At 45.0% G+C, this 12,422-nt stretch overlaps 1 protein-coding gene across 2 annotated transcripts in view; it reads left to right on the forward strand.

The window, feature by feature from the left end:
• SNPH (syntaphilin) overlaps positions 1-10,119 on the forward strand; it is a 193,352-nt gene extending 183,233 nt beyond the window's left edge. For both annotated transcript variants that reach the window (XM_085619572.1, XM_085619573.1), the window contains exon 5: positions 2,484-10,119. In XM_085619572.1, coding sequence (XP_085475698.1) covers positions 2,484-3,705 — 1,222 coding nt within the window. In that variant the 3' untranslated portion in view covers positions 3,706-10,119. The remainder of the gene's footprint in view (positions 1-2,483) is intronic.
• Positions 10,120-12,422: the final 2,303 nt, after the last annotated feature.

Below are 12,422 nucleotides of genomic sequence, written 5' to 3' on the forward strand. Positions count from 1 at the left end.
AGCGCAGGGTGATTTGGTTGGAGCGCAATACATTCCGACCATCCCTTTCGGTCAGTCAAGATATTGACAAACAAAGTGACTACTATGGCAGAGGGAAATGGGGCCGCTCCTTGTCTGTCAAGAAACCCAGTGACTCTGGTCTGGGGCTTACCAGCACAGTGTTTGGCTTGTACCAGACCATCTGGCGGACTCTGAACTCCAGAATCGACAGCCTTGGTCGACTTCACTTTGACAACCACAAGTGGAGTTACCATCTGGATGTAGTTCAGGACATCATCACCTAGAGTGCTACCCCCCCCCCCCCCCCAGTTTGACTTGTTTGCCACTCTTAGCAGTGCACAGTGCCAAATGTTCTGTGCTGTTCAGTTTGCCAGTTTCCGTTGCAAGGCGCCATGGGAGTTGACTTTCGGTTGAAGTGGAGTTTTACTCTTCACTATGCGTTTCCTTCCATACCCTTGATTACTCGAGCCCTGGGGAAAATTCACAGAGACCGGGCCTAAGTCCTCTTTAGTGCCCAAGATTGGCCAAGAAAGGTGTTGAATGCAGACCTTCTGCTTTTCTCGCTGTGCCCCTAGATTTGTCTTCGTCCCAGATTTGATCTTCTGTCTCCATCTGTAAGGGTGTGTCCTGCGTCCCAGCTTCCAGAGCCTCAGCTGTATGGCTGGAGATGGAGCTGGGTAATTTAGCCGCATTCCAATTGCCAGCAGAAGTGGTAGATGTCATTCTGTCTGCTCGCTGTCATTCTACCAATAAAGTTTACTGTAGAAGATGGAATAAGGTTGCTGCTTGGTGTGCTGGAAATTGGGTGGATCCCTTAAAGGGTCAACTATCAAACATCTTAACATTTGAGCTTTTCCCCGTGTAGTAGCGTTGCGTAATAGGGACTGTCAAAAGGTACTTGGCAGCCTTGTTGGCATTCCTATGTCTTCCAGACCAACCACCCTGTTTAAGTCTCCCACTATTTTGCACTTCCCGAAGGACTTAACCAATATGCTTCCTGCTACTCTGTTATGCCCAAATGAGAACACAATTTAGTTTGCACTTTTCTGATGGGGCACCATTTGAGCCCCTTCATAGTTGCCAGTTACGTCTGTTAACTAATAAAACTGTATTTCTTGCCATTACTTTGGCAAGTTGTCTGAGTTACAGGCTCTGTGCTATACTATTCTTTTATCATTTTTTTCCATAATAAGTTGGTTCTTCAAACCAGGGCTGCTTTCCTCCCCAAGGTTGTGACCACTTTTCATCTGGGTCAATCGATTACACTCCCTTCTTTCTGTCCACCCCTGCAGCCTAACTCTGAGGAGGCGAGGCTGCATTGGTTGGACCCTAAGAGGGTTGTCAATTCTTTCTATCAACTGCGCCAGGGAGTTTGGACTGATGACCAGCTCTTTCTGAGGTTCGCAGGCAACAGGAAGGGCAAAGCCGTTCAGAACAAACTCTATCACGCAGTCCAGAAGAGGACTTTAGCGAGGTGGATCTTCCTATCTATTAAGATATGTTATGCCTTGGTCCCAAAAGCATAACACCCATTGTACTAGAGCCAAGTCTTCCACCTCAGCCTTGGCACTCCTTTACCTGACAGAAATTCAACATGAGTGGTTCTCCACACTTTTGCTAAGCGTAGTTTGAATTCAGAGATGCGTTGAGATGGACATTCTGCCCACTCTGTTTTCCAGTACTTTCTTGTCTGACCTTTTAGTCGGACCTTTACTTCATGTCCCCCCTCTGAGTTAGGTACTGCTTGTTAATCTATTCAAAATGTGAGAAATCTGCAGGTAGACGTATCCATCAGAAAAAAAGTTACTTCAGTACTGTTCTTCTGGTGGATACTCTAGCCACCTCTAGATTCCTTACCGATCCAACTGACCTAGTCTTGATGATATAGCCTCTCAAAGACAGCTAGTTAATTTATGTATGTGAGCTTTGTATGCGATGTGATGTCAGTTAAATGTTGTTCGCTGCTCACTGTCAATCTCTTTAAACTAATTTCCTCCTTAACAGTACGTAGTAGGAAATGGAGTGACACTTTCCAGATCTACATTCCTATTAATTAACTAGCACTGAATCTATTGTGGGATTAGCGGTTGTGCACTCTTACTGCATATATCAAATTCACTATTGAAAGGTCAACAGGAGAGATAATCATTATGATGCATGCAAGTGAAGAAACCATTCTTTGTCTCCTTTTTAGATTGATGGGGCATGTCATGATGTGGGAAGCATGCATATCAAAATTATCATACACCAAAGGTCACTTTGTTATGCATGAAAGAAATGTCAAGTGATAATCACACTTTAAAATCAAAGCCTTATTTAGGTACCAATTATGTTCCTGTATTATAGGATTATCTCTCATGTGTTGCCAACTTTCACTTTGCTTCTAAATTCTTCTCTCTCGCCTTCACTTTTCTTTCCTCTTTAATTTGTTCATTCTCTGCTCTCTTTTCTCTCTCCACTATTCTTATTTGGGTGTTCTTCAGGGATACCGAAATAGATGACCTGAAACTACAGCTTTCCCGGATGCAAGAGGACTGGATTGAGGAAGAATGTCATCGCATAGAGGCCCAGCTGGCTCTAAAAGAAGCCAGCAAGGAGATCAAGCAGCTAAAGCAAGTCATTGACACTGTGAAGAGTAACCTGACTGAGAAGGACAAAGGAATCCAAAAATACTTTGTGGACATAAACATTCAGAATAAGAAGCTGGAGACCCTCCTTCACAGCATGGAGGTTGCCCAGAATGGCGCACTAAGAGATGAGGGGGCAGGAGGATCTGCTGGTGGTTCACCTGCAAGGTCACTGACACGCAGCTCCACATATACCAAACTGAGTGATCACGGAGGAGGAGACAAGAATGCTGGTGACTCTCAGAGCACATGTGCCGAAGACGGAGCAGACAGTGGATTTGCAGCCAACGATGATGCCATGAGCAGGACTGACTTCCTTGACCAAAGCAGTTTAATGTCTTCTGGTGTGGATTGTTGCCTGGATGAAGGGTCCCTCCAGGGGTCATTCTTCCTCGGCACGCGGTTTCCTACAAGCTCCATGAAAAGCCTATCGTATGAAAAGCTTATGCCTCTCTGTGTCGAGGCAGGCGTTCAGGCTGGGAACATGGAGGAGCGGGCTGTCCAGACAGACTTTGTGCACTATCAGCCTGATCTGGACACCATTCTTGAGAAAGTGAAACAATCCCAGGCAGGCAGCCCTGGTAGCCCCACATCTCTATGGGTTTCAGAGATGGAAGATCCAATTTGTCTCCCTCAGCTGCAAGATGTAAAAACAGTGGGGGATGTTCTGCCAACTGATTCTAACTTCACCATTGTGGTCACCAGCCAAGATGAAACAGGGCTTTGCATCCAATCAGACCGTCGAAATACTTCCACCCCAGGTTCTGTTGTCCTTCCTCCTGCTGATAATACTGACAGTGCCACATACAACATAGAGGAAGAGGGCAAGGAGGCAGACCAGGATGCCCCTGCATCAGCATCCAAGAGCTTCTGGAGCCCACATTTCATCGTGGACCTGCTGGCTATTGTGGTGCCCTTGGTACCCACAGTGGCTTGGCTCTGTCGTAGCCAGCGCAGGCATGGCCAGCCAATCTACAACATCAGCACCCTGATGCGTGGCTGCTGCACTGTAGCCCTCCACTCCCTCCGCAAAATAAGCTGCCGTCCAGTCAGTAATGGCAGCAGCAGCCAACTCTGACCTGAAGCTCATCTCATGAGCTATGCTGGAACTGGCATTAGCGATCTTACCACAGACTAAGACCTTGCCAGTGGTGGCACACAGCTTTTTCAAGGGGCTGACATCATTGCACATGCTTGTACTGCACTTGCACTGCACCCGCACTGCACCACCTGTGTTCTGACCACTGATTGTGCAGCATCCACACACACATTTATTTTACAGACTGGCACAGTGGCAGATGTGGTATAACGGTCTGCGCTGGTACAAGGGTCTTGATTGTCACTGGGGGCCTTTAGTACTCTGTGAATGGTAAATACATGTGTGTTGAACGTTCAGGCAGATTCAATGTTTAAGTTCAGTCGCAATGTTTGTGTCCAAGGTTCTGTGAAACACAGATAGTGATTTGTTTGTGCGTTCAAGCAATCTAGAGGAGAGGAGACGTGTTGAAGGAATGAGACATGAGTGACTTTTGGGTATAGGCTTGAATTTATTTCTTTAACTGTGAATTGTACTTACAGTCCTTCTCCTCTCGCACTCCCCCCAACACTTTCTGCTCCCTGGAATACAATGAAATTATAATGCTAGTGCCTACTAAACATGCACTTCAGCCTGTGCCCTTTCTCTCCTTGGCAGGCACTCTGCACTTCAGATTATAAAGAGATTATTGTGTGTTGTCTTGTATTTAGTCAGGGCACTGTGGAAGTAGGGGTCCCCATATTTTTAAGGACATGGCGTAGCCAACAACTCACCCTATCCAGAGTGTGAAGTCCCAGCAGGTTCAGGGCCTCCTCTTTGGTGCCCCTTGCACATCATGTCTGGTGTAGTTTTAGGACTGTCAAATATATCTTCTGAGCTGAGGCTCCTGAGACTCTCTTCACTAAGTGGAGCTTAACACTATTCAATAAAATGTGTTCACCATTTCAGACTGGCCCCATGCCAAGGAGATAGCATCCGCCTTTACCTTGAGAAACACTCTTTCCTCCTCTCTTCGCCGCTGCATGTGAGTAGCACTACTGTCTACCGTAGGTTTTTAAACATCCATGCTACCTACAAAAAAGCGAAATCTTTTCATAAACCAATGACCATAATTAGTATTCAAAGACTGTATATTTTGGATGCATTGTAGGTGATCTAAATCCGTAATAGTTAATAGTTGGAGCCACCAAATATGCATTGAATGTAATGAAATGTATTGAACTTAGAGTAGTTTGCCAGTCTCCAGGCAGTCCACCTCCTCCATTGTGAGTGGTTTGATCAATTTACTTCAATGCAGTGCTAGAGTGAAGTCTGGTGTAAAACCCTGCTTCCAGTCCCCCAGGTAGGCAGATATCTGCAAGGGTTCAAGAAAATCAAATCTGCATACTTTCCAGCCTGTCATCCACTCATACACCCTCCTCTATGGACCAGCAGATGACAGGTTCGTGACATTTTTCCACATTCTGTGTGGAGGCAAGTTGGTACCCTAATGGTAGTCCCTATGTAGCCACTGTAGTATTGCCTTGCCGAACAACAGGCCTTGAGTCTTTTCCTATATGAATTAGGTTGCCAGTGACAATTATTGGACCCACAACAGGTTTTTAGAACATTATAGCTGGCCTTTTCAGGTCTTCATAAAACCTCTTCCCATACAATGATTATTATTGTCTGTTCTTGGGATCTTCTAGCCTATCGGTTGTGTACTTAAAACAGCAGCAACTGGTAACAGAAATTAATTGCTGTTTGTCCTTCACTGCAGACTCTTACTGTATTCTTGGGGCACAATCTTTGTTGTCCTTTCTGCTGGTACTCAATGGCTTTGCTTAAGGCTGCGACTGCTTCAATTTCTTCCCTGCCAGCAGCCCCCCAATGAAGTTACTTTTACTGCTAACTCTCAACGCTCATATGTCTTTGGAGCTTCACTGTTCTGCTTCTGTCTCCGGGCCCAGGCACCAGTCTTCCTTGCCCTCTATTCCTTTCTTTCAACCTTTCTTCCTCCTGCCGATTACAAGAGACTCCACGTTCTCTTCTGCAACTTTTTTTTCCATTTACCTCCTTTGCTTTCTACCTTCTCTCGGAGCTACGTTTTACATCTTTCTTCACAGTTTGATCTTTCTGCTGTGTCCAAATTTCCTGTCAGAGGTTCTGCTGCTTTCTCTTTGACTTGGACTCTCTGCTGTCTTTTGAGGCTCTTTCAACCCGTTCTACTTTGCTGCTTTTGCTGAGCGCCCTGCTCACGCGCACTCCGTTAGATGACTGCTCACGAATCCGCTCAGGGTAAGAACCTCAGTATGAGTTCCACATTCATCTTGCATGTTAAGAGCATTGTTGCCACCTAATTTTCGTCAGATGCCTACTGTAGGGTCTAGTGCCTGAACGAATTTCAGACACCTTTAACGTGGTTCGGTCTTCTTTGCCAATACAGTATTCAAGAAAAGAAAAATAGAAGATTTGTAAAGCACCACAAAGAAAGTTGAGTGGTGTGTTGATTGATGATGTGAAGCACTTCCACCTCCAAGGAAAGAAACCAGGAACATTCCTTCCTGTTCCAAGCAAAGAGGAGGAGATCTAACTTTGAATCTGTTGGACTTCAATCCCTGGGGAGTATGCCACCGTGACGTACAGCGCTGCTTATACACGGTATGGACTCCGCGTTTTTTTACATTTTTTATTACCTAGTAAGCAAGAGTGGATCACAGCGTAAATCTACAAAATGTTATAGATCTTCCTCTGCCTGACGGGAAGCAGCTATTGAGCTGTCCACAAAAATCGCAAACTGCCTGGTTCGTGGAAGATTCCAAGCTTCAGTAGTTCTCAAAGGGCGAACAACATGAACAGCACAAAATGCTAGAAACCCATTCATTTCTCAGGTTCACCCGTAGAGCAAATTTGAGTGTTTTTTGACACAATTTTGCTTCCCCTGCAGGTAGAGAAAAGCGGTGAAATCTGTCTGTTTTGCAGTTCTTTTCATTTTTCCAGCTGCTTGGCAGGCCCCAGCACTTGCGAACTAAATTCAGGTGCACCTCAGTTCAAAGCGGGAGTGTCGGGGAGCCCTGCTTTTCCATGTTGGAATTGCACTGAAAAGTGAAGATTTATTTCAGAGTACTGTATCAGTGTATGTTATAGAAAGAAACATGACAAATTCTCCTCTTGCCACAAGGGCACCACCATCTGTCATTAGTTTTACTGGACCAGTTTCGCCTTTCTGACTGCACTGCTTCTGGGTCTGGTTTGCATTATCTGGTGGGGACATGTGAAGCAATTTATGTATCTCTTAAGCATAAAGACTAGGCTTCTAACTAGGCAAACCTTTAGATGTTCTACCTTTGCTACTTTCGCAATGGGAAGGGAGCCTTTATGACCGAAATCAAGAGAGTGGCTGAGGTTTGGTTTGGGTAAAATATGAGCAATACCAAGCGCCTCCAGGTATGTCTATTTACACATTTATGCCATCCTTCTTTGTTTAAGGGAATAATTTAGTCCTGTGTCCATTTCTTTGTCCTCAGTAATTTTGGGATAGAGGTCTAGACCAACAGAGGACAGGACCCGCAAACTTTCACAGAGTGGCAGCAGAGAACTCCCACCACCTTGGATAGAATATAGTTCTTCCTCTATGCTTGAGGGTTCTAGACAGTTGTTAACATCTCCCTGCTTTTAGGAGTTTTGGATAGCTTGTTCTTGTGGACAACTAGAGTTTCTTTTCCTGTCTCCCATTGCTTGCTCCTTGGAATCTGCTTAATGCTGCATAAAAACCTACAGGGTTTGTGGATATTACTGATCCCATATTCACTGAAGCCATTCCCTACTATGCCATAAAGCCTTGTTTGGTGTGTGACCTTTGCAGATCGCATGAGCACACAGACATCTTTGGGTTGGAGACACCAGCAAAAATCTTGGAATTACTAAATAGCAAGCAATACGATGAATGGAAATGTGTTTAACAGAAGCCCTTGTTCACTATAATCATTTCTTTAGAGGCAGGCTTCCCAGTTTTCCTGAGGGAAATCTTGGAATTCCTCAGTATGAAGTAAAAGGGTAAGTAGACCTCTCATCACAAAAACCCTTGTTCACTATAACCTTCTTTAGAGGCAGGCCTCCCAGAGCAGGGAAAGATTATAAGTGAATAGGGTTACGTGACAGTTCTACTGGTGGCAGTCCTGTGGTCTCCAACTTCAGCCACAAAGTTTATTACTCTTCAACTTCCGAGTTTTGAGCCAATTGTCATCCGTTTTTGCATCAGAACAGTGATCTCCTCACTCAACTGGTGGTGGGGGGGCTGCTGATTTACCCCAACTGTAAACTACTGAATCAGGTGAGCTTGTTATAGAGAAGCATCTGAACAGACACGTAGTGGTTAGAGATCCTTCTGTGCTGAAGGATTTCAAGAGAAAGTAGTTCTTTTTTATTTTAAGGATTCTGGAGAAGAAAGATTATCTGCTAATTGCTCTTAAGACAATGCTGTTTTTCCCAAAGGGCCTTCCCAAGTCAGATGTCCAGGTGAAGTACATATTATTTACCATAATAGGCACCATCAAGAATTCTGTATTGGTTGTCTACAATAATATCAGATCAGTGGTTTTCCTGAATCACTCAGAGATAGCTATATATTTTCCCACCCGCACTAATGAAAAAACAAGTCACCAGTCAAACAATACCAACTGAAGACACGTATTGACAAGTGAAACATGCTCAGTTGTTTTAAATATTTCACGAGGTTTTGTCAAAAATACAATCCATACTTAATGTGTGTTAAAGAAGTGCATACATTCCCAGGCATGATGCATGCGCTCTACGCGATTTGGTAACAAATAGGAAAAAGTGAAAGTGAGTGGCCAGGCTAAATCTGGGTTTAAATGTTGATCCTTTGATCCTATAGGCGGAGATGTCAATGAGTTTCATCTGGACAAATGAGATTGGTGTTTGGCACATCATATTCCAGGGTACATAGGCAAAATACTGGTATAGATGGTCCAGTACGAAAAGTTCAGTTGATGGTGTGTGTCCGGTGTGAAATGTTCCCGGTCTTTTATTTGATATTTTTGCAGTATGCCCAGATTCCCACAAGAAATACTGTTCAATGCTGTACATATTTCATTGATTGGCTTTATGACATGCACCTCACAGGCCGTTTCGTACTACAAGCATGCCCTTCCTCATGTTATTTTTTCTACAATTAAAATGGAGACAATTTCAGGTGTCATTTACAAACAAAATCCTTTTGGCTAGCTAAGACATGGACTCTCCTTCTTAGACCATGTATGATGCGAGCCCTACAAGAGTTACCTGTCAAGGGATTGTTTGGGGGCACTCTCCTGTGTAGGGCGTTTTAAAAATCCATTCTTAACTTGACCATCGGGCTGACTACCAGCAGTTTTGATGTCGGTGGTAATGATGATGTTCCAGATCCTGTGTGGACAGATGGATATGTTCAGTCTTCTGGTCCCTTCTGCTTGCATTTTTATTGTGTCTGGTCTGGAGATGTCCTGGTTACTTGTGGGGCGCTGCCCCCCTGAGTTGGTTAATCTTTACTGGAAATATAGACATACAAATAAAGGAGGTAAAGGAGTGTATTTTCTGGTTTTGATGTTAGGCTTTGCTCATCTGTGCTATCCTCTCTTCGGTCGTCTACTATCTTTTCAGCTGCTCTGTTCCTCACAAAAAGGGGACATAAGCACCCACAGGTTATGCCAAAGAGTACTTCAATTACTTTAAAAAGAAGCCAGAAATGGGAGATGGCTGTGTTGACATAAGCCGTGTAATGGGGCTGCAGATTCTTGATTAGGGCCCACCAGCCAGGTTTTCTTTTCTTGCACTATGCTCACTTTATTTGCAAGCCTTAGCAAGCATGCATTTATTTGCAGACCTCTGCCTGCATTGCATGTTTTTGAAAAAGATTTATCTGCAATACGGACGAAGGGACCTCAGCAGTGATATGCTGCTTTCATTATGATTTTTCTGTAATGAGCATGAGCTGATCCCCTGTTCAACTAAGGTGGTAAGGCATCATGGGGGTACTGATATTTGTTTCTTGCTGCCGGTATATTTTAAGAGGTGCCTTTTGTTTTGAGGGTCTTTAGAGTGCGTTTGGAGTTGCTTTTCCGCGCACTTCTCTACCTTTGTGTGCCTGTGGTGTAGAGAGTTGTATGTAGAGGGTGTGCCATGACCCGTAGGAGATGCACTTGAAGCACCATTAATAGCATTTGGTAGAATGCTTATAGTATTTACAACTCACTTTTCACTTCTCTGAGCTCATCAGAAGTTGGGTGAAGCCATATAATTAATGCACTTACAAAATGTAGGTCTCCTATGGCATGCTGGGAGTTCTATGAAAATATTGCTTCTAAAGGCGCCATAAAAGCCTGATTTGAATCACAACTAGTATTAGTTGTACTCCATTTCGTCCTGAACACATATGTCTCCACATCTTGGCATCTCGATCTTCATCGCACAAATGTCTCATTCCATTGCAAGGTTTCTTGTGTGGCTCATTTGGTGCAGAACGGGGGGGGGGGGGGGTCGTCCATCTCATGTGCTGTATGTGAGAAGGTGCAATAGTAACACGCATCCATTGTGATGTCTGACCTCACCCCTTATCCTGGATATACATTATGAGATAAACCTGCACCTCATGACCTGAGATGTGTTGTGCCATTGATTGCATGCCATGGACTGAAAATGCACCATGTTGTCCGCCTTCACACCATGATCAGGAGAAAAACCTTCCCCTCATGACCCAGAATAGCACTGTGAGGTCACCCTCGACGCCATGACCTGTAGATCCATTATGAGAACACCATGTACCCCATTACCCCAGCGCTGCAGTGTTGAATCAGACTACAACATACAGAGACGCACAGGGATATGGGATGCTTCATGAAATCAGCCTGAACCCCATGACCCGAAGATTCATTTGGATATCTACCTGCATCCAATGCCTTCTTCATGCACTGTGAGTATTACACTGCACATCGTAACCCAAAGATGTTTCGGGGTGGCTTCCTTAATCCCATAACATTGATCTCATTGCTAAGTCTACGGCCCATAACCTGGAGATCCAATATGATTCGTATTAGGATGCCCACTTGCACGTGATGACCTGGAGATACAGTGTGGTATCGACATGCACTCCATTACATGGAGATACATTATAATGTCAACATACTCTCAGTGACGTGACAGTGGTTGTGATCAATTGCACCCCATGACTTGAAAATGTAATGTAGCAGTACACCAGGACCTGGGGATGCTGTGGGAGGTCATCCTGCACGCTAGGACTTGGAAATACATTGGGATATAGTCGTGCATCTGGCAATCGTGACTTGCATTGTGAGATCAGGCTGAAATGCAAAAACAACAATTGATGGACAGAATAAAGAACAATGTCATACATTCACCCCAGTACAGAGATCTGGGCCTAAATCCATCGTTTTTTTGCTCACCATACCATTCCAGTTGGAATCAAGCCATATGCAAATCAGTCTTGACCCTGTGCCTCATGGGAACAGTCCAGCCCGAAGTGCCAAGCCAGGTCCTCCCTGGACTGGAAACAGGCATCCTAGGACCGGTTTCGGAGTTTCACAACTCTTCAGCAGGATAGCTTGATTCCAGTGGCATGGATAGCACGGGACTCACGTCTGAGCATACCCGTCCCAATCGGGGTGACAAATGCAAAAACAAGACTGTAGGTGAATGTTTTGCCAATGTGCAACATTCCGTCCATCATCTTGTGTGTTTTGCTGTTCGCCCTATGTGGGAAGAGTATGCCCAGACGTGGGTCCCGACTCACTACGCCACTGGAGTCAAGCTATCCTGGCTGACGAGGGGTGAAACCCTAAAACCGGTCCTAGGATACTTGATTCTGGTCCAGGGAAGACATGGCTTGGCAGTTCGGCCTGGACTGTTCCCATGAGGCACAGGGTCAAGACTGTTTTGCATATGGCCGTGTCTGAACTGGGGTGGCATGGTGAGCAAAATAACAATGGATTAAACCCAGATCTGCGACTGGGGGTGAATGTTTTGCCAATGTGCAACATTCCGTCCATCATCTTGTGTGTTTTGCTGGTCGCCCTATGTGGGAAGGATATGCCCAGACGTGGGTCCCGTGCTCACTACGCCACTGGAGTCAAGCTATCCTGGCTGAAGAGGGGTGAAACCCCGAAACCGGTCCTAGGATGCTTGATTACGGTCCAGGGAAGACATGGCTTGGCAGTTCGGGCTGGACTGTTCCATGAGGCACAGGGTCGAGACTGATTTGTATATGACCATGTCAGAACCGGGGTGGTGTGGTGAGCAAAATAACAATGGATTAAACCCAGATCTGCGACTGGGGGTGAATGTTTTGCCAATGTGCAACATTCCGTCCATCATCTTGTGTGTTTTGCAGATCAGGCTGAAACTCATGACCTAGATATTTACAGTAATGGCGGCCTGCACCCCAGGGCACAGAAATCTCTTGTGATGGCAGCTAGTTCCCTGTCAATCTGAGATCAGTTGTGAAGGCACCAAGCTCCACACAGCTTGGGGATAGTATGTACTGCACGGTCATTGTGTACCTTCAAACTGTACTTGAAGTGTGAGGTCAACCTGCATACAATGTTCTGCAGTCTTAGTGTGAGATCACACAAGCTGCACCTAGTGATCTGAAAATAGTATGTGATGTTAGCCGGTATGCTAAACTATTGCAGTGCATTGGAAAGTCAGACTGTACTACACACCTGTGGATACAGTGTGTTGTCAGCCTGCAGAGTATAACCTGAGAT

This window comes from Triturus cristatus, chromosome 7, assembly GCF_964204655.1.
Source record: "Triturus cristatus chromosome 7, aTriCri1.1, whole genome shotgun sequence".
Classification (NCBI taxonomy): domain Eukaryota; kingdom Metazoa; phylum Chordata; class Amphibia; order Caudata; family Salamandridae; genus Triturus; species Triturus cristatus.